General features: G+C 42.2%; 1 protein-coding gene across 2 annotated transcripts; it reads right to left on the reverse strand.

Annotated features, from left to right (window-relative positions):
• Nucleotides 1-1,245: 1,245 nt before the first annotated feature.
• LOC310806580 (kinesin-1 heavy chain) lies at nt 1,246-18,332 on the reverse strand. Of its 2 annotated transcripts, XM_083672736.1 has the most exons (26): nt 18,139-18,329; nt 14,067-14,154; nt 13,884-13,957; nt 13,666-13,770; nt 13,509-13,557; nt 13,343-13,398; nt 13,033-13,120; nt 12,110-12,234; nt 11,465-11,569; nt 11,060-11,205; nt 10,706-10,854; nt 10,111-10,304; nt 9,773-9,841; nt 6,930-7,136; nt 6,632-6,775; nt 6,327-6,515; nt 6,029-6,146; nt 5,798-5,853; nt 5,574-5,683; nt 5,370-5,471; nt 5,172-5,232; nt 5,000-5,071; nt 4,208-4,312; nt 3,687-3,903; nt 3,409-3,535; nt 1,246-3,277 (listed from the first exon to the last, which is right to left on the reverse strand). In XM_083672736.1, exons 1-26 carry the CDS (start codon nt 18,265-18,267, stop codon nt 3,274-3,276), a joined length of 2,889 nt encoding a protein of 962 aa, XP_083528862.1. In that variant the 5' UTR covers nt 18,268-18,329; the 3' UTR covers nt 1,246-3,273. The 2 variants fall into 2 exon arrangements, with proteins under 2 accessions (XP_083528862.1, XP_083528861.1); XM_083672735.1 differs by having other exon boundaries at nt 5,574-5,853; nt 18,139-18,332.
• Between the last annotated feature and the right edge of the window lie 5,064 nt (nt 18,333-23,396).

Consider the following 23,396-nt stretch of genomic DNA (forward strand, 5'->3'; position numbering starts at 1 on the left):
CCCGAGTATTCAGTATTCACAATCCCCCGCCTCGTTTCCAACCCACCAGACGTGGTGCTATCGCTGTACGCGCACCCACCCCGCCCGTCTGCCAACATTGATGGATGCTACTCCTGGCATGCCCTCTTGTGGCTCACCACTGCCTAGAGCCTATCGGATACTAGGCAACAAACACACTTCCATCATGCTCAATCTGTCCAGGGTTGTTTAGGCTATCACTTCAAATCCAGAATTTGGTTTATTGATAAGTCTATGGCATTTTATTGGTTGCAGTGCACTAGGCTAGGACTGGAGTTGCATTATTATCCTCATCAGTAGGCTACATAAATCAAGTGAGGGGTTTCTTGGTGGTCATGGTACACATACTGTGTAATAATGATAACGGTTATCAATAGCAAATGAAAGCAGAGGGTTCCACAAGACATCAGCTGATAATTGATAATTGGGTCTAGTTTCCTAAATCACAACCTGTTATCATCTCAAAGCAAATCTGGAATCTGTCTGACATAAGCCTACTGTAGGCTGTATTCTGTTGGATAATATGTTTTGGTTTTGCAGCAATAGAACTATGCTATCTAATCTGTATCAGGAATGGCCTTTTCTTGGTCTATCTTCTCTGAGGTATATGTAATTAATTGTCATTGTGTTGTCGTTTCAGAAGTATAAAAGCACACTCTGGTGGTGTGACTAGGGTAGTACATCCACATGCCCTTTGTTCGCAAGCAGTATACTTGTATAAAAAAAAGGTTCTACCTCGAACCAAAAAAGATTATTCAGCTGCCCCTGTGGGATAACATGTTGAAGGAGTTCCATGAGGAACCCTTTCCTATTCCACAGAGGGTTTTACATGGAATCCAACACAACTCCATAGAACCCAAAAAGGTTCTCCCACAGAGACAGCCGAAGAACCCTTTTGGAACCTTTTTCTTCTAAGAGAATACTAATGGGCAATATCAATGTATTAACTAAAGCAATCTTTCTCTGAAATTATATATCTTCTTGATAACTAGAAATCATTCATAGGAATGTTCAGATAGAAATATATATTGTGTAGCCAGTCATGATTCTCAATCGTATGTTGAACAAATGCAGTTGAAATTGGACCACATCATGTAATTTGTGGACATAATGTAAATATAATGCTGGATAACCTCATCATGCCAACCCCAAAAAACTCCAAACCCAAAAGAGTCACAATGCTGCTTTTCTGGTGGAAATAAATAACCACAATGAGAGAACTTCACTTTGAGACTTTATTTGTTTCATCTTTAGGGTAAAAACTTGAGGAACCAAGGCTACAGAAAATACTTGAGGATATACACTGCAATTCATTGATCTCACTAGGGTTATGCACACAGAGCTTGCATCATATACATGTACAGTGCTGTCCTGACCAGGGCAGACCATGAAACAATCACTTTAATCTCCAGTTTTTTTTGTTTTTCTCTTCACTATATACGCGGAAATTGAGCACAGTGCTACAGCACAATTAGTATTTGACAGCTCATTCTAGGCAGGTATAGTTTCATTTTCAAAAGTACATTTCAAAGTGCTTTAGGTTCAATTTTAACTTCAAAGAACAAACAATAATAAACCAAAACTCAGGAGACAGTTTAATTTAGTTTGTTTTACTTGTTTAAATGCAAGTCCCACTCCCTCACTTAAACATTGTAGTTCATCTTTACAATAACTGTCAATATTGCACTTGCTAAGTCAGGAGGTCACACAAGCAACAGAATCATCACTTTGCAGATGCTTCAGAGTTTTATATTTGAGAAGGAAAACATGGTTTGGATCATCAATGTTTGGAGAATACAAACAGTCAAATCAGTATTGACAGTGAAAAAAAAAAAAACATTGAGGTAAAAAAGAAAATATCAGGGCCTAAAGCTCCTGCTGACAGTCAGCCAGTAATAAATAAATTGTATCTACCTACTGTAGCACAGAAGGTGGTGTTATAAAGAAGACAAGTGACCACTTTGGAAAAGGGCAGATAACCTATTCACCATTCCCCCTCCTGCCTCGTAAGTCCAGCCAATAAGAGGCAGGTGTTCAGTCACATGATGAAAACATTGGGACTACTGAAAAAAAATCATTACTCAACAGGTTTGGACACACAGATGAAGAAAAAAGTACTAAAACAAGAAAAAGAAATCTATCAAATGTATGCCCAAAACACAACCACAGGTAGGCACAGAAACAGAATGTGCACACATCAGAAAAACTGTGAAACTCATAATTGGTCTAATGAAATGGCCCCTTGTCTCTCATCACTGTTCCACACATAATCTATATTCACACCAGTTCTATAGATAAGAGGACTTTCCCTAAAAACAATATATCCCGGAAGACCAATTTGGGATAGCTAGCATAGTGACAATTGCTTTCTATTGACAAATGCATAAGGAGGAACTTGTCTACAAAATGCTCCTGTGGTCCGAGAAGTATTGTATCAATTGATATATTTTCTCTTCAGTGAAACCATTGACATTAGTGTGGCATCAAATTTAACCAAAAGCCATTATGTGCTTGCTTATGCTGATATACATGACTAAGTGACAATGCAGTTCAACCATTATGTTGTCAATACATATACATACATACATATTGACTGGATACCTTGGACTTTGATGTGATATTAAGCAGCTTAATTCCCTGTGACATAAAATCTCATCATCTTTTTGCGTCTGCTATTCTCTTCAGATCTATCCAACTGTATCTGTCCACATGTGCTGTACAGCATTTTTGCCCCAAAAGAAAAACAAGTTCAGTGCTTATTCTAACTATTGGACAGTAGTGTTTTAACGCCTTTAACCTTTAAAAACAAGCTCAGTAATCTAATCAGGAAGGATAGTTGAATATACAGTACTGTACATAAATTAGACTAGGATGCTTCTCTTGATATCTCTTCCTTTTAGTGTTTTCTTTTAATCTGAAAACTTGCAACATACATTCAACTTGGCACAGTGCAGACTAAAATCTTAGGACATTAATGACAAACTGTGCATTAAAACAGAGCTATGCATTAGTTACATGTTAATTTTGCCAGAAGGGATTGCACTCTTTTTGTCCATGTTTTGTTTAGTCAGGAAATCAATTTCATACAGGAAAACAAAAAGGTTAAGGGAACTGTACAACCCAAGTCTTACATATACATATTCATAAATATATATGCTTTGATACTGGAAGAATCGTCCCATGTGACAGTTCGCTAGAATGCCATCTCCTCTGGGTGATGTCTGCATCTTCCAATGTGATTATGTTTCATCTTCATTAGCTGGGGAGAGACGAGAGAAGAGAAAATTAGTTTTTGAGCTCTGATGCAACTCTTGCTTGCTTATATAATCCCTTGCTTATATAGTCCCTTAAACAAATTTACAATAAGATCCTCTGTGGGCACACACTTACTTCTTGTCTGGCTTGGCACCCCCACCTCGGATGCCCAGCACCTGGTTGTTCTGGAAGAGGCCGGTGCGGTTTACGTTTGGGTGGGTGGGTGAGGCAACAGGAGGCTGACCGGGCCGGATGGGTTTGGCTGGGGACAGAGGAACACAGCACACCCATTACACACAGTCAGAGATTGTGTGTGTGTGTGTTTCAAGACAGAACATACATTTCTCTGAATAAAAAATTATAATATAAAAAATACATTTAAATTCAGTGTGTGTGAGTGGATGTGTCCTCACCGATCTGAGCAGAGTGGCCCCTCCTGGCCATGTTCTTGGCTCTGACGGCCTCTTTGATGCGGTCAACTTCCTGCTGGTAGCGTTTGCGGTCGCGTGCGGCGTTCTCTTTGGCCTCCTTCAGGGCAGACTCCAGGGCCTTGACCCTCTCAGCTGTAGCACGAAGACGCTTCTCCAGCTTGGGCAGCTCACAGCGCAGGTCTGCGTTATCACGCACCAGCTAATGGAGCACAGAGAGGGAGAGGATGTAACATAGTCCAGGTAAATCTATTCACAGATGGTTCACTCAATTTGACCCAAGACTTTTCCTTGCAAATAGTTTTGGATGTCTGGTCAACCTTATGGTGATGCAGAGTAGCCTACCCATACCTCAGGATGGCAAATGGTGTACTCAATTTGTAATTGTACTAGCTAATCGATTGTATTGAGCTATATTACTTTTCCAACAGGACACTTCCCTCACAATTAACATAAACATATGCCACATAACATTAGCTTCAGAGGTGTTCAATGTGTGTATTTACCTGCTTGTGGACCTTTGTAAGTTGTTCTAGATTGTTCTCCAGGAAGGAGATCTTTTGTTTCTGAGCAGCGCTGCCCCCTGTGTCGTCCGAGTCCATCTCAGCACTCTGTTCAAACACATTCCAAAAAATTCAGTAAGTTTTTATCACACTTACATTCGTTGATTCCATCCATTTCTCATCTGAGAGAAAACTCCCATGTCTCTCAATTTGAAGTGAAAGGCACCATCAACTGATCCATACACTTTTAATGAGAGGTTACGAAACAAACAATCAGCTACAATATCAAATGTGAAATGTGTGACAAAAGAGAAAGATAAGAGCTGGAATCTGGCAGGGGGGTCCATCTTTAATAGAGCTCATCTCTGAGATCCAGCAGCACTGGCTCTCTCTGTAGCTTATCTGTGAGCCTGAGGCAAGAGATGAGCTCGTCACTGAGGAGGATCTGAATCCCAGCGTCTCTTATTTACATCTGCACCTCTAAAGAAAGCCTGACCTACTTATCACAGCCTTTTTTTGTCTGCTCACGTTCATTAAAAATGTAGCATGGTGCAAACAAAGTAGAGCACGTCCGGGAATGAGAGAAGCAGGGGTGTTGGTCTTATGCTAGTGATTGTCGCACTGCTCATGTCATATCATCTAAAACTCACCAAGACTATGAGGGGATACAGAATCATGCTGCAAAACTACTATTGAAGCTCCTATAGACTGCAACGTCAGAGGAAATATTTGATGGTAAGGGGGAAATTGATTGACATTTTCTCCGTTTGTGAAAGGCAGACTCGGTGTGTTCACCTTCTTAACTCTGGTGGCCAGGTCCTGGACAAACAGCTTTCTCAGATTGTGGAGGGTCTGGAGCTCCTTGGCCTATATGGGTGAAGGTAGAGGGAGAGAGTGAGTTGAGGGTAGCACAACACAGACACACACACACAGACGCACAGAGAAACACACACATGGCCCAACTCACCACTGTCTCCTCCAGTCCCTTCAGGTCCTGTCTGGCCTGCTCCCTTCTGTCCTGCATCACCCTGATGACACACAATCAACCAAATCAGAGATTACAATTACCTGGTACTGTTGTTCACACTTACCACTCCTCTATCAGATAGGGTAAGATATATTTTTGCACCTTTATTTTTCAGATGGGGAAGGGGGAGTTACATACGTGAGCTCGTGCAGCTTGCGGCTCTTCTCCTGGTCAGTGGACTTGAGCTTCTCATGCTCCACCCTCAGTCTTTCCTGCTCCAGCATGATCTTCTGGTTCAGACTGGACAAGGAGATGAGACAGTGAGACAAGGACCACAACACACAAGAGCAATCTGTAGCCATCTGCGTGCATGCGTGTGCATGTGTGCGCGCGCGGTCTTACTCCTGAAACTCGGTGATGAGTTTCTCCTTCTTGTCCAGCTCGTCTCTCAGGCTGCTGATCTGTTTCTGATGAGTCTCCCTGTGAGACTGGATCTGCTTTTCCACAGCCTCCTGAGAACACAAACACATACAACTGTTTACCACAAATGACGCTGTTTCCTTACATTGAAAATGTCTATTAGCATGTTTTTTAGTCTCAGTAGAGACAGTTTGGCTGTACTGTACCTTGACTTCATTGGCAGATTGGACATCATTTTCTTTCTCCATGGCATGCATTTTCTCTGCAAAGGAAGGAAAATTAGTGTCAGTAATCCTTTCACATCTACACCTTCCACGGTGTGCAATTATACCCCAAACCCTGGAGCCAAATTTCCACATGGCCTATTAAAAAACTTATCATCTATTCAATAGATGTGTTGTGTTGAACTATAAGTCCATTGCGAGCAGTGTGGTCACCTTGAGCGTTGATCTTGACCAGCTCCTCTTGCAGGGAGTCCACATTCTCCTCCAGCTGTCTTTTCTTCTGCTCCACATTCTGCAGGTACTCCGTCAGAGACTTGATCTTAGCCTCATGCTGCCGAGAGAGAGAAAAGGAGAGAGAGCAAGAGAGATAAGGAGGGGATAAAGATGGTTAAAGTGAATGTATAAACAAAATGAGAATGTGATAGATTACAATTTGTGTGACAGTGACAGTCACACCATTGTCTCTAAGGGCCTGTGTCAGTGTTGACACCATGGAGACAATGACGGTTACCTGGGAGATGCGGAGCTGACAGGCGGCCAGCTCTTTCTCGTTCTCATCCATTGTCTTGTTGCTCTCGGCCTGGGCACTCTCCAGCTGCTTACTGCGCTTCACCATGGTCTTCACCTCCGACTTCATCTTACTGATGTACAGACGGGCCACCGTGAACTCCTCGTCGATCAGACCGCTGCTCTCATGTTGCTGACGAGAGGAAGAGAGAGGAAAAAGGCCAAGATGTCACTAAATGTGGATATCATTTGACTTTTCATCATCATATACATATCACCATGACCAGCTGGCAGAGGGCAGACAGGTACCTTGATGTCATTGCTGCCCACGGTGATGCCAATCTCTGCCAGGTCTTTGAGGAGTGATGACATCATCTCGGTGACCCTCTTCTTCTGGTGGTTGGTCATCTCCTTCAGCTTCTGCAGCTCGGAGTCAATGGAGGCCAGGATACTCTGTCCACAACAAAGGGGATCAAGTTAAGGCGCTTGCCAAAAATGAATACTTAATTTGAATGAATATTACAATATCTTGTCGTCATAATATGAAAATCAATCCAAGAGTGTGATAAAGTTTACAACAACACAGTGAGGCGAGTGATGTTCGCACCGATTTCTGGTTGAGCTCCTCGCTGAGCATCTCAAACTCCTTGGACTTGTCCTCCACCTCCTGGCTCTTCTGGTCATAGTTGACGGCCAGCTCTTCCAGGGCCTGCAGCACCTCCTTCACCTCATCCTTGGATGCCTCGTTCTCCGCCTGAAGACGGTTCAGCTCTGTCTGCAGGTTGTCGTGGTCACGCCGCGACGACCCTAGAAGCTGGGAGAACAGATGGGAAGTTTTGATACATGTACAGTGCATTCGGAAAGTATTCAGACCCCTTCACTTTTTCCACATTTGGTTGTGTTACAGCCTTATTCTAAAGTGGATTCAATTATTTTTTCCCCCCTCATCAATCTACACACAATACCCCATAACGACCCTCCCTTGGCGGAGCTGCTAACGGGCCTTACACAGGGTTGTTACAATATTCATGCGTTTTTTTTATGTTCCTCAAATTTAAAACATATGTTTCCTTGCGTTGGACGAACAATTACTTTGCTTATAGAGCCAATGATGATGGCGAGCCGACCAAAATGTCAATGTCTATTTGTAAAATATGTTACAAGGCCGTCAATGCAGTCAAAGGGAGGCAACATGTCACATTTATCAAAGCGTCTTTCCGATAGGCATCCAGACCCCTTCAAGGAGTTGAAATCATGACAGGTCAGTGAATAGATATGGTAGGTAAGGATATGCTTAGATACATGATTCACATGAACATAACATGTTCAGGGATGGAAATTTAGTTCAGCATGTCAAATATTCAGTCAAGTAAGCGAGTGTCTCCTCCTCTCCTGGTGAACAGTGATCATGTGCCTGCACATGCTAATCTATTATTCTTCATGGGAATTGAGTTATATTTTAAAAATAAAATAGGTTAAAATCTACATACCATAACTTAGTGAACTATTAATGTCATTGAGCTAAGATCTGAGCCTTTATTATGGCCAGACTGACAAATATAACCTTACAGTGCATTCGGAAAGTATTCAGACCCCTTCACTTTTTCCACATTTTGTTATGTTACAGCCTTATTCTAAAATGGATTAAATTCATTTTTTCCCCTCATCAATCGACACACAATACCCCATAATGACAAAGCCAAAACAGGTTTTTTAGAAATGTTTGCTAATTTAAGTATTCAGACCCTTTACTCAGTACTTTGTTGAAGCACCTTTGGCAGCGTTTACAGCCTCAAGTCTTCTTGGGTATGACGCTACAAGCTTAGCACACGTGTATTTGGGGAGTTTCTCCCATTCTTCTCTGCAGATTCTCTCAAGCACTGTTAGGTTGGATGGGGAGCGTCAATGCACAGCTATTTTTAGGTCTCTCCAGAGATGTTCGATCAGGTTCAAGTCCGGGCTCTGGCTGGACCACTCAAGGACATTCAGAGACTTGTCCCGAAGCCACTCTTGCGTTGTTTTGGCTGTGTGCTTAGGGTCATTGTCCTGTTGGAAGGTGAACCTTCGCCCCAGTTTGAGGTCCTGAGCGCTCTGGAGCAGGTTATCATCAAGGATCTCTCTGTACTTTACTCCGTTCATCTTTCCCTCGATCCTGACTAGTCTCCCAGTCCCTGCCACTGAAAAACATCCCCACAGCATGATGCTGCCACCACCATGCTTCACGGTAGGGATGGTATTGGCCAGGTGATGAGCGGTGTCTGGTTTCCTCCAGACGTGACGCTTGGCATTCAGGCCAAAGAGTTCAATCTTGGTTTCATCAGACCAGAGAATCTTGTTTCTCAAGGTCTGAGAGTCCTTTAGGTGCCTTTTGGCAAACTCCAAGCAGGCTGTCATGTGCTTTTTACTGAGGAGTGGCCACTTTTTACTTCTGTCTGGCCAATCTACCATAAAGGCCTGATTGGTGGAGTGCTGCAGAGATCCTTCTGGAAGGTTCTCCCATCTCCACAGAGGAACTTTGGAGCTCTGTCAGAGTGACCATTGGGTTCTTGGTCACCTCCCTGACGATGGCCCTTCTCCCCCTATTGCTCAGTTTGGCCAGGCGGCCAGCTCTAGGAAGAATCTTGGTGGTTTCAAACTTCATCCATTTAAGAATGATGGAGGCTACTCTGTTCTTGCAGACCTTCAATACTGCCAAAAAATGTTTTACCCTTCCCCCCCTATTGCTCAGTTTGGCCAGGCGGCCAGCTCTAGGAAGAGTCTTGTCGGTGCCAAACTTCATCCATTTAAGAATGATGGAGGCTACTCTGTTCTTGCAGACCTTCAATACTGCCCAAAAAAATGTGTACCCTTCCCCAGATCTGTGCCTCGACACAATCCGGTCTCGGAGGTCTACAGACAATTCCTTCAACAATTCCTTCGCTAATAAATTAGCAAGCATTTCTAAAAACATGTTTTCGCTTTGTCATTATGGGGTATTGTGTGTAGATTGATAGGGAAAACAAATTGAATCCATTTTAGAATAAGGCTGTAACATAACAAAATGTGGAAGAAGTGAAGGGGTCTTATGTTGCTGTTTGGTGTTGAACAGATTCTCTGCATCATCCGTGAGCCAAACATGCAGCTTTTGAGACATTTTACATTATTATGCCCCATTTTAAATGTTCATATGGGAATTAATGAGTACATGCAGCTGTGAGTTTTTGTGGAGAGTAAACACTACAGACAATACCAATCACACCATCATGTTCTAAATCATAAAACATTCATATGTAATTATAGTCAATCCGGTGAAGTGTTAAGATTTCAGATTTTCACCACAGGCTAAGTGGTCCATGTTTATAAGCCTGCTGTGTGTGGGTTAACAGTCTGACCCCCCTTGTGGGGGCCCTAATGGGCCAGTAACAGCAGACTGATGGCCTGGTTAACAGAGTGGCCGGCAGGGGGGCTCACCTCCTCCTGGTCCAGCATCTGCTGCTTCAGTTTCTCCGCCAGCTGGCTCTGCTGGTTGATCTCATCGTCCTGAGAGGGAGAGGAGAGAGAGGGTGAGGGTGAGAGAGAGAGAGATGTTAGAGATGACAAAGAAAGTCTTCCTAAATTGAATAAATTAAAAGACCAAAGTAAAGCCACAGGGCTTTAGGATTGTTCGTTTAAACGACCATTAGATATAATTAACACTAAAACAGACTGGAGTGTAACAATGAATTTCACTATGCAAGGTAAGCTCTATCATTAAATGACACTTCTCATTATATATGAGGGTGCTGTCTGACATATATTGAACACCTCACCTTGTCATCCAGCTGCTTGTAGAGTTTGGCCAGCTCAGCCTCACACTTCTCCTTCTCTGCGTCAGTGAGTTTAACCCCGGGGACCCCCGCCGGTGAGGGCGCCATTTTCTCGTTGTTCACCACATTGTCTAAAGCTAGTACCTCAGCATTGGCCTTCTCCTTGTCAAACTGCTCATCCGCTGGAACATTCTCACCTGCAGGGGGCAATATAGAAGCCAGGGCATAGTGGTATGTGGATTTCACATTAGATAGCTTACACAAGGCACTTTGCTGACCCCAGGGTGGAGGCAGAAGCATTGATGGTTTGATGAGTCCAAACCATTTAATCTTAGAGTGCAGCATCGCCACTCCCTAAAGCGGCGTGTAAATAAGGGCCTTTCAGCTCCCTCTCCATTGGAAAGAAATCAACCAGTGCAAGGCTGTTTTGGTGTGTCTAATCTGTCAGGCACTTTAAAGGGCTCCTACTTCGGTATCTACGCAACAAGAACACAATTTCCTGTTAAATCCTCGAATAGCACAAGTGTGATTCAAACATATTACTAGAACGTTGTATAGCTCAACAAGACAAGTCTTTCTCTTAGTTGCAAGCTCTCACCATTTCTCCAGCGGTTGAGTTCGTTCTCCAGCCAGGTGACGGTGCTGCGTAGGGTCTTGTTCTTCTCCTTCTCTTTTTCATACTTCTTCTTCCACTGCTCTGCTGTCAGTTCCACATTGACACACACAGTGTTCTTAATGGTCTTCGCTCTGATGTCAGAGAAAAACACCAGGGTCAACTTTGAGAGGGGGTGTGACTTCCACTTTATCCAAACCCAAAACTACTTGGGCATTATCTATGTAATTGCTAACAAAACATTTCAGAATGACACAAACCACACAACACTCAGGTCCTCAATTTGCATGAGCAAATAGTGTAGGGCTACCGGGTCATATTCATGGGTTGAGAGTGTACCTCTGTCCAAACATGAGGGTGGACTTGGTCTCCGCCTCATTGTAAGAGGAGGGGGAGCAGCAGATGACAATGGTGGTTCTACAGTTTCCCCCCAAGGAGTCCTGGAGGATTCTGGTCATCTTGCTGTCTCGGTATGGGACATAGTTCTGAAACAGGATAGCATAACACGAGCTTCCACAGTCAATCACATTGCAATTGCGCTGATACTTCTAAAATTAACATATAAATTCAGATTAACAGTTTAGGTTGTAAAAGCTTAAATTTCTGGTCAGATGTGTGTTTGTGACATCTGCACATTCCCTATTTGGAAAAAGAACATGTATTTCCCCATATCTTCAATATTCCCCCCCCTCTCTGTCCCAGGAGAGTTCCCATGTTCCCGTCAGTGACGGTGTGTTGTCTCACCGAGCCTTCGGCCAGTGCAGAGATGACGTTGCCCAGTGACGACAGGGATTTGTTGATGTTTTTAGCTTCTTCCAACACCGCACCCTCAGCTCCAGTTTTACCTACCTGCAAGCGCACACACAAAACACACATTTTCAGAAGAAAAACAACCAAACACGTCCTAATATCAGAATCATCTGTGACGCTTATATCACCTGAAAGGATAAATATCTAAAACACACAAAACAAATATTGCCCCAAAACAAACTTAAGGACACACAGTGACAAATACTGGGCCCATAATAAACAGCAATGATAAGATGTAACAAAAACAGATTAAGAAAAGAAGGTGACAAAGCATGTTAATGGCTTTGCTGGAGTGTAATGCCATCCTAGGCTTATCATCAGCTTATTGATGAACAGATTAATGCGGTTGTGGTGTAGGTAAGGACGAAGAGATGATGTGCTAGAGGACCTTGATGTTATCAATGTGGTGATCTAGCATATAGTGACCAAAATGTATCAACAGTTGTCATACCAGTAGAGAAACTTGGCATTGTTCAATAGAACACAAAAATACAGGGGAGGAAAAAGAAGAAATAGACACACAGATGAAGACGCATATGAACACATATAAGGGAAGATGGGGGGGGGGGGTAGACATACCTTTTCACTACCAGCCAGGTCGACAAGGTAGAGCTTGCCGCTGAGTTTCTGTTCGGTCTGTGTGTTCTCCTGCTTGACGTTGATGAGGAAAATGCTGTGACTTCTGGAGCTGTGCTCGTTCATGTCTAGAACACACAAAGACACACATACAGAATCATCATCTGACACAATAAGAATACAATGTGGTGGTCATTTATGGTTCTGACGTACACTCACCAAACACTTTATTAGGAACACTATACTAATACTGGGTAGGGCCTCCCTTTGCTCTCAAAACAGCCTCAATTCTTCGTGGCATTGATTCCACAAGATGTTGGAGATTCTAGTCCATGATGACATGATTGCATCACACAATTCCTGAAGATTTTTCAGGCACATTTTCAAGCTGTGAATCTCTCCACTGAAGAACACTGAACTCATTGTCATGTTCATGAAACCAGTTTGAGACAACTTTTGCTTTGTGACATGGTCATTATCATGCTGGAAGTAGCCATTAGAAAATGGGTAAATTGTGGCCATGAAGAGATGCACATGGTCAGCAACAATACTCAATGCTGTGGCATTCAAGCGATGATTGATTGGTATTAACAGGTCCAAAATGTGCCAAGAAAACATCCCCCACAGCATTATACCACATCCACCATGAGAAGGTGTACAGGTGTTCTTAATAAAGTGCTCAGTGAGTGTACATTCATTGAACTTTATCTAGTCTAAATCAAGGACATCTGTTACACCATTAACATTGTGCTTCACGTTCAGTTATATGTAACTATATATAACTAAATGGTGTAGCACAAGCTCTACTGTGCAGGCTACATGATAATGGCTGGCTGATATTGAGGGAGATTGGTTACATCAGAAGATGCAGTGAGGCTGAACCCATGAGAAGCAGCAGGGCTGAGGGGGCTCAGTGTTAAGCTTACTTGTGACGGCCACGTGTCTGTTGGATTTTCCCTCATCAATGGTGTCCATGACCTCCTCTGGGCTGCACACAAAACGCTCGGTACATCCCTGGGGACAAAAGCATCACGAGGACCGACTGTTTCATTAGACACAGAAGACATTATACAAAGGGATGATTATGAGGAAGTGTTAGATAACATTGACATTTAGGGCTGTGTTCTTGTGTACCTAGGCCTATTCTACAGCCATCATTCTCTACATCTCGCAATCTCCCTTTATCAACTCATCCACCAAAATCTTTACTGCACTGTGTGACAAAAAATATCTCACCTTGACATAGGGCACCCTGTTTTTGTCCTCATGTACAGACAAGTTGCACTTTGACACTGCAGATGGGGATAAAATGTAGGGTTATTACACAATCACCATGTTCACACTTAAAGTAACTAAATGAGCCTGTGGATAAGCACTGTTGAGATGAGGGACAACAGCATACCATCCAATAGGTCCCTGATCTTGTCCAAGTAAATTTCAAAATATGAAACCTGCAAAGGAGAGTCCTCTGATTAGCAAGAATCCTGAGACTAATAATTGTTCATCCATATATTGACAGTCATAAACTTAAAAGCCTCATTGAAGCCTCAACTGAATACCTTGATATGAAACTCCAGGTTCTCATCCATGGAGTAAATGTAGTTGAAGATGTCCTGAACTATTCTAGGGATGATCCCCATTCCATCTGGGTCATGAAGGCTTCCCTGTTAAAGACAAAGACATTACACAAAGTCAGAATAATGCAAAGTCAGGTTAATTGAACAAAGCATTTCAAACCTTTGGCACTGCCACAGCTAAAGCTGTACTATTCCCTCACCTCCATTGTGTGCGTTTTCCCAGAGGATGTCTGCCCATATGCAAATATTGTCCCGTTATAGCCATCCAGTACATCTGTGTTAGACGGAAGAGACAAGTCAAGAATTATGGAGGGGTTCTAAACACAAAACTAAGAACAACATGTATGCACACCGCCAACTGACCACCAGTGCTTCATCCTCACCTTTGACAATCTTTTGAGCACATGCGTTGTACACCTGCTCCTGTGTCGTATTGGACTGGAGCACTCGGTCAAACATGTATGGTTTACCCTGGAGAAGAAGAAAGTTCAGCAACATACCAAATACCAAACTTGTTACAAGAGATATCTCACATATACACAATAGAAATAAACAAACAAACCCCTTTTGTATGTCGTACAGCATGAGCTACTGAAGGAATCTAAATCACAGGAATTGGTCCTGTGAATACATGTCTGTCTTGACCTCTTATTGAACTTCCATTCATATTATTTTTTACACTTTGTTGGGACCAACTATGTTTTAAAACCTTGTGTGCCATGTTTTGAGAACATAAGATAGGTGGGGAATTTAGACAACAATGGCCGGGGTGAGATACAAGTGTCAAGTTTAGTAAGTTAGTTTTCTGCCCTCTCCACACACATGTATTAGTCTTTTTCAGTATATAACAAACTACTGTTTAAGTTATCATCAGAGAGTCTTTGGGAACTGTGAGTTCCAGTAAACTATTGTGTGTCATCTGGGGTATGCTGTTGCTCTCTCCTTGCAAATCTTTCTTTCTGTTGATTTTACTAGAACTGAATTGAGTATTGAATGAACGATAATAAATTATTCATTGGTTTTATCCCAACGTATGAGACACTGGTGTCAGTCTCACATGCCTTATTTTGAGTGAAAAAGTGAAGTCCTACACTACGAACCAGTAGGTCTACACTTGACGGCCATTGTAATCATTCCATGATGAGCAAGTCAATGACTGGAATAAGTCTTCAAAGTTAAGCACCAGAACTGTTTGACATCCAGCCAGCAAATAGAAACATAATGGCCACCAGACCACCTTAACAAGCCAAACAGGGTCGTTCATAATTGGGTTTGTTCACTAATGGAGGGTTTTATTGGATTGTAACCTTTCCCAGATCAGACTGTAATTACCAGAGAAAACTATACAACATCAACATCTCTGTGTTTCTTGCCTTACTGACAACAAAAGAGCACTTCAGGTAATTATTTAACAAGCAATCACTAAACCTACATCAGAGAGAGCCTCTTAGTTTTGACTCCAAAAAGTGCCCAACCATGGCAGTGAACGTTGACGTTGTTAAGACTATTTTTATATTTATATGAGGCAAGGTGTGCACTTGTGTCTGTCTGTAACCCTTTTCACAGAGGCAAAAAAAATAATAATTATATGTTATCTGTCATAAGAAATGTGAGGCCATGCGTCATCTTGGCCTAGAGCTTGAAAGCATCAGTGTCGTCACTGTGGCCAAATTAAATATTTTCTGATATTTAAATTTTAGACTATTCACATTTTTGGCTTGCCTCATCATAATCAGTCAGTAGTACAGTGATAGAGGAAAAACAAACATATTGCTTTACAACGTAGAAACAGAATCTCAATGTCGTATCATTATCATGGTGTTTTATGTGTATACCTGCCAACTGAGCTACTTTAGTGCAATTTTTGTCAAATGTGGTGAAATTTGTAACTAGTTCTTACATGTTTTGTTGAAAGTCATGATACTACAGAATATTCAATTCTTAAAAAACAAATACATGACAGAATACTCAACTGCAAAAATAGTCATTTGTTGCAGCCCTTCCACTCTCTCCAAAACCAATAATACCTCTCCTTAAAACCAATAATATAAAATCCCACCAAAGATGTCCTCATGGGTGACATCAATGCATGACTAAAAGTGAGGTTATATTGGTACAATGGTGTGCTGACATCCCTACCACTCTCTGTGTGAGTGATGGAGTTGGAGCGGAGGTATAAATAATTCACTTCTGTTGCTATACACTGCTGGCAATACAGTCTAAAGTGTTGGAGGTTGGGGTGGGGTCAGGGTGTCCTGAATGATCACCCCAATGTGCCCGTGTGTGTGTGTGTGTGTGTGTGTGTTTGTGTGTTTGTGTGTACACTCACAGCCAATACATCAGCTACCAAGGACAGGAACTATATGGAATGGTAGTGATAGGCTCCTCAATTCTATTTGGAACGCTGAACCTGACTTCAACCTACTGGCACCATATCAAGTCATTTTCATATTTAGAGGAGAGAGGTAAAGCACCAAGCCAATACATAGCCTAATATCCAAGAGCAGCAGCTAGGACTGCCGCTCTCAGAGACGGAGAAATTGAGTTCAGACTTCCGTTTTCCCAGAGAATCAGAGTAGCAGCATATACTGTTCCAGTCCCTGCAGCCAACCTCTCAGACGGAGGCCCATTACCGCAGCAGAGTCGGTTGTCCTCTATTACTGGGAGATAAACTGACCAATTTCTCTCTCTCTTACCTGCCTCTCTCATAATGCTCAGTCCACTTCCCCCAGCAGAGGAGAGCAGGGTTAAACCAAGCTCCAAGCCTGACTGGGAGAAATAGCTGTAAAGCCTTACTCACACACACACACTCACAGACACACCTCAAACTCCCAGCACATCAGGGTCAGTCTGATGTGGGAGGCACTATTTGGGTAGTCAGTTGCCAGGGCTAACAGTGGGATTACTAGCATTGCAGTTGGGTTGGACATCGCAGTTGGGTTAAATAAGTCATCGTTGTTATTAAAACCAACGCAACGGCAGACACTGAGCAACAGTGGAAAAAGACAATTGAAACAGAGATTCCCACCAGCCTATGCTAAGCTTGATCCAATCGGTCTCATTCCCTGGGGTTTGGGTGGAGCAAGTGAGCTAAGTGTGAGCTTCTATTAAAAGAGAAACTTGGACAAAGAAATGTTCCACTCCTTGCTGCCTACTCAAATGACATGATATTACCCCCACCTCCAACCCCATAAACATCCAACTGTTCCCACTAAAAAGAGGCTGTGTCAATGGCAACATGTGTCATCTGACTCAGACGTTGGAGTGCAACTGGACAAACATTTGTACACTTCCAGAGACTGGGAAAGGGACCAGGAACCAATCTGCTTTAGTAAAGGCTAGGCACATCACCTGCCCTAACCAAAGTCCCCTCTACAGGCTTTTGTATATCTGACATGTCGATACACAAAAAACCTGTAACAGTAACTTCGGTTACATCTGTCCATTAGGCCTGCCATAACAAGCATGGTCATTGTACAGTAGTCAAATGTACACGAAGTAGACTATGCCACACCTTTGGCATCTAGACACATGACATGGCAGTTGTAAGTGGTATGGGACCTCTAATAACAGAGCTTTCAAAGTTCACAAACCAGACTATTCATCCATTTTATTGGGAACTTAAGAACAGTTTTCAATTTACATAATAACAATTAGATGTTTGATGGAAGGGTTTTATCCAGTTGGAGGAAGTCCAAAAAGTTGAGTTACTGTAGGCCTAGCTATATGATATACTGTCGTCATTGACTTTGTCATGATGGGGCGAGTAGTGGGTGTGTGAACGCTTGAAGATGACTCCTGTTGAACCCTCAACAAAAATAGACCTTGTTAGGCTTCTAGGCTATTCCACTATTAAGTCCTCATAATAATTTCTATGAGACACAAAACGTGCAGCAACGACTGTTTGACCAGATACCGCTCTCCAACAAGCCGATGTGACAGCTGTCAATGAATGCCGATGGCATCTGCGACGTGGCTCTTCGATTTTTTTAACTCAAGTTCATGCATAATACAGCACGTTTAAGTTAGTTTGGGTCACTAACTGGACATCTAGCTAGATACGATAAACAACGACATGTCTGTCAAGGACCACTGGGGCGTGCTAGCTAAATAGCTACACCATGTCTTTGTGTTCAAATCAATGAATCAAAGTAGGCCGTAATCTAGCTAGCTAGCTAGCACTACTAGCTGGCTCGCTATCTTGTTCATAGCTAAAATATCTGTTGTGAATTGATTTGTTTAAGCGAAAAGACACGAGGTCTCAAATATACAGTAGATGTGTCGCTTAGACGGCGACTGGACTGGAAAGTGCCCTTGGTTTACACCTAGCAAGCTGTTTGGCTAAAGTTAGCAGTCTCTCGACTTCATTCGTGGTCTGCTAAGCTAGCCAGCCAGCCAGCCTCCGGGAATGTTTTTTAGAGAAGATAATGTTTGCTAAATCGAATGCTATCTTACCCCAATCTGCACATTCTCGTCCCCTGTAAACTTCGCGACGTACTTATCCCCTCGTGTCACCTCTGAACTGTTCAATGGCCTAAAACGGCACATCACTTTGATAGTGCACTCCGCCGGTGGGTCCGCCATTTTCGCCGCTGTGTCTGGATGGAGTCACAACACCGAGCAGGAGCGTCCTGTGGGAGGCAAGCGGAGACCGCACCCCTGAATGCTGATGCGTTCTCCCCTCCTCGGGCAAAAGTAGTCGAATATTCCTCAAAACGATGACGTTGAAAAGGAATCACTTCCACTCAAATGTGGAAATCATGATGATGCGCCGCCGGCGATTCTCAGATGCGCTCTTCTCAAGACCCCTGTCTGTGGGACCCAATGACGTCACCTCTGCAGCCGACTGTTCTAAACTGTGTCAAATTAAGTTGTGGTTCTTGTGTTCAAAACATCCTCAAAGCATACCAAGACACGCTAATAAGAGCTTTTGGGAAGGGATGCATGATGATAAATGTATGTAACTGAGGCTGCAGTGAAGACTGCCCCATCACACAGAAAGAGGTCATTCAACAGATGTCATCATGTAGGAATGCTGAGGAGAGAGAAAGAAAAAGCCAATCACAGCTGTTGTGCGTGCTGGCAGGCGTGTCAAGCAAGGATGGGAGAGATGTTTGGAATTCATATCCTTGCTAGTTAGCTTTAGCCACGGCAGCCATATACAGCCATATACTCCTTTACATACTTTACATACTCATATACAGCCATACTCATATATTATGAATGAATGTACCAATGATATGTCAGTTTCAACATGGTTCCACTACGGAAGCCCTAAAAGGCCATGGTATTCATAAAAAATGTTTCCTCTACATATATATATATATATATATATATATATATATAGAGAGAGAGAGAGAGAGAGAGAGAGAGAGAGAGAGAGAGAGAGAGAGAGAGAGAGAGAGAGATAGATAGATAGATAGATAGATAGATAGATATAGAGATGTAGATATAGATATATAGATATAGATATAGGTAGATAGATAGATAGGTAGATAGATATAGATATAGAAAAAATGTAGAGTAACATTTTTTTATGAATATCATGGCCTTTTAGGGCTTCCGTAGTGGAACCATGTTGAAACTGACATATCATTGGTCCATTCATTCATAATAAAACCTCTGACTGCTTATGTATTTGAGTATCCACCCATGTTTGTTCATCTGTGTGGCCCAAAGCACTGTGAATAACAAACATCTCTGTTTCAGATGAAACAAAAATATGTGTATGTATGTAGTCGACTATCGACTACTCTTAGCCTCTGGATAAGACCCCTGTCATTACTACACCACAGGGTGCACAGCAAGCTTATTTCTGGACTCCACTGTGTGTCACTGTCGTGCCTGCTGTAGCCAGCAGCAACCAACAGGAAATGTCAACAGGGAACAGGAAGCCTGTACGGCAAGGCTCTGTAAATCAGAAATCAGTGATTATTAAACCAATGGTAGTTAAGAGGAAAGGTCTCAGCAGGAATTGAGTGGTGCGCCTGTGAGACAGTACTGCTTTAAAAGCCTTCTATTCATGACAGGTTGCCAATTCTATTCATAAAAGCCTTCTATTTATGACAGATTGCCAATAACAATGCAACACATTTGGAATATTTTTCACCACCAGCACTCATTATACAGCTTTTCAAAGATAGCAGTAAATATCTAATATTTAATCCACTGTCTTTATTTAGTGCTATGGCGTGAACAAGAATAGTCCAAATATTCTATGCAGTAACTACAGTATGTATCCAGGTACCTACAGAATGTTTACTTGGCTCTATGTCAGCTTTTTGAATGGAACAGCACTGGGAGAATTCACTGCCTGGGTGGCTGCCAATACATCCTACACATCAAGCTATGTACATCTCACCCGGGTTTGTGCAGTACACCTTATACCGTGTGTCCAAAGACAAAGTTCCCCAGATGTGTGTTTGGGTAACAAAAGAGAGTCTAAGAAAAGATCAATGGAGCAGTATATCCTGGGACCAGTTTAGCATCCCTCTCATCTGACACCTCACATCATGTGTGATAGCCTGCCTGCCAGGTCTGTGCTGACAGGGGTTTGGGCACTGGCCCAGATGGAACAGGTATGCTGTAGATAGGTAATGTTGTCAACTATGTCTTTCCTGGGGAGAGCTGGATTAGAGGGGGTATAGGGGATTTCACCTTTTTTTCCCTTGTTGGGAAGCAGAAGGGTGGTGGGTAAGGCATTACTCTAGACATGCATTGACTGACAAAAGCAAATGAAGAATCTGTTTAATGTCATAATATGTGCAGCAGGGAAGAATTATTGTAGCAGATGTAGACAATGGCTTTTTTTTTTACCTCTCACTGATTCTCTGCTCTGACGGTACATACTCTATCATGTTGATGACAGAATTTGACAGAAGGGGTAGGAACATTCATGTTGTTTTTTCCAGTCTATCAAATACTGCCTCCTTGTGGATATTGCCATTCACTACTTGGGTATGGCAATGATATTTGATATCACATTTGATGCTATGCTTTTATAGACACTCACTGAGCACTTTATTAGGAACACCTGTACACCTTCTCATGGTGGAGGTGGTGTAATGGTGTGGATAATGTTTTCTTGGCACACTTTGGGCCCCTTAATACCAATCAATCATTGCTTGAATGCCACAACCTATTTGAGTATTGTTGCTGACCATGTGCATCCCTTCATGGCCACAATTTACCCATCTTCTAATGGCTACTTCCAGCATGACAATGCACCATGTCACAAAGCAAAAGTCGTCTCAAACTGGTTTCATGAATATGACAATGAGTTAATGAGTGTTCTTCAGTGGCCTTCCCAGTCACCGGATCTGAATCCAATAGAACACCTTTGGGATATGGTATTGGTAACGGGGATTCAGCTTGAAAGTGCACCTGAAAAATCTGAAGGAATTGCATGATGCAATCATGTCATCATGGACCAGAATCTCAAAGGAATGTTTCCATCATCTTGTGGAATCAATGCCACAAAGAATTGAGGCTGTTTTGAGAGCATCTCTGTCTCACAACAGCACAGTCTGCTAATTACGGGGGCTTCGGCAGCAGCCAATTAGTGCAGCATTCCCACTGGTCTTAATTATACAAACTACGCTGATAATGACTACAACAGAAATGTTATCATTACGCTCCACACAAACACAGTTCATTCATCCCAATTCAAAATAACATGACGTTTCAGGAACGCTATCTCATATTATCACAAAGAAACAAAAATGTACTGATAAGTATTAATGTAATACGAAAGGCATTGCTCAATTGTTCTGGAATGTCACTGTTACAGCAATCCACAGAAGATGTGCATTTCGATTTTTGAAAAATCCATATAAAGAGCTTTAAACATTAATATATATATATATATATATATATATATATATATATATATATATATATATATATATGAAAGCAGGGGATGATTAGGTGCCCATGATGGCCATGATAGTATGAGAGCCAAAATGGGAATTGGTGCTATCACATCTACTCTTGCGATAAGTGCCATAAGTTTTAACATCTCATCTGAATCCTCTGCAGGGCAATGTTTCAGTGGGCTGAGGCATTGGGGTCACCTAGACCAGGGGGAGGATTGTTACCTACTGGTCCTCCAACACCACTCCCAGTAGCCTGTTTTGGTCCCTCATGCAAGGATCGACCAAGTCATAGCTTCAAAGACAAACCAGCAGAGGGGGTGGGCTGGCTTTGACATGAAGGCCCTTAAACTAAAATGCTGTTTAACTGTTAAATTGTTGAGTTATTCTGGTTTTTCAGGTTCAGAGAACTCAGCCTCTCCAGAACCAAAACAATGGAGATTGTCTCAGGTTGCTGTAATTTTTAAGGGATTGTTTTGATCCGCAACAATAGGTCATTCAAAAGCCACAAGAGGAAATAACCCCACTATTTGTTCCTAATGGACAAGCAGGCCTCTATTGCATACAAGTACTGTAGCTTTAAGTGTGACTATTGATATTTGGGCAGTAAATATTGAGATGTTTAACTGAATTTGCCAGTTCCTTAAGCATCAGTCACATTAGGCTCCTCCTCAACTCCACTGTCTGTGAGCCTCCAGCACACTTGAGACGGGACAATAGTTCACTGTGGGTGTTCAAACCAACAAATGCCACTGAGGAAAAACCAACAAAGCAACAAATGCCACTGAGGAAAAAAAATTAAAATTGAGTGGATAAACTGACATCAGCTCTTGCTTGTCTAATTTAATAAGGTGGTGAAAAGGTCTGAGAGCCATGAGGCCAATGCAGTATCCACTGACACAACGTGTTAATGCCACAGGTGCCCTCCTATTCTTCACATGGGAAATAAAGAGTCGCAATGTGTAACCATGGTTGCAACATAGGTTTTCAAGATCTCGAGAAAATTGAAGAAGAGCTGGTATCAGTAACCAATGGCCAATGGAATAATCTCTGAAGCAAACATTTTGTTTCTCTGATGATCCGTTGTATCTGGTGTAGTGTTGGCATAGTCTAGTGGTTAGAATATGATACAGCCACGTGCAATGAGTACATCCATGCATTATAGTCTAATAGGCAAACATATGTGTATACAAATATGTCCGTACACTTCTGAATAGACAAACAGTGACTTCAAATAAGGGACATTCTCTCAGAATACAATCCAATGAAATGCCTTCACCGTGGAATAAAACAAAACATGAATGAATTGAAACCATTGTGTAGGCCTTCCAATAGAGTTTTAACCATACACATTCACAAGAAACCGCACACACAAAATAGGAATATGTATATGCACTTGCCATACGCCAAAAATTCAATTCATGTAAAATTTCTATGGTAACCGCTGCTGTGTTTGTCTTGGAATGCTCCTGTTGCTTCTAATGTGCTAAAGGTTAATTGCTTGACCCCCAAAGGGTATCCTCACACAGTAGGACTATTGATGTGAGCAAGATGTAACTAGCCATAGTACATAGTCTGGGACTGGTGCCATTGGAATCATAGTCCTACAGGACAGATTGCTCAAATAATTTGACTTTGCACTTACTTGATTATTGTCAAATCAACTCACTCAAATACATCACTAATTAGCTATTATGTTATTTAGTCAAAAACGAGTCACAGAGAAGTTTCAGAAAAGAAGTAGGCCTATTAAGCAAATGACAAAATGCATTTTCCGCATAAAAATGATCACATTTACCACCGACTGCCTCTTGAATCACACAATGCATCCTTCTTCACCAC

The sequence above is a fragment of the Argentina silus genome (genome assembly GCF_951799395.1).
Source record: "Argentina silus genome assembly, chromosome: 1".
Lineage (NCBI taxonomy): Eukaryota > Metazoa > Chordata > Actinopteri > Argentiniformes > Argentinidae > Argentina > Argentina silus.

Coding starts and splice junctions, on each gene's coding strand:
- LOC310806580 (XM_083672735.1), bottom strand. CDS start 18,267: ATGGCGGACCCACCGGCGGAGTGCACTATCAAAGTGATGTGCCGTTTT. Junction 5,854..6,028: donor GGTCAAGATCAACGCTCAAG/GTGACCACACTG, acceptor CTTCCTTTGCAG/AGAAAATGCATGCCATGGAG. Junction 5,233..5,369: donor CGCAAGCTGCACGAGCTCAC/GTATGTAACTCC, acceptor GTGTGTCATCAG/GGTGATGCAGGACAGAAGGG.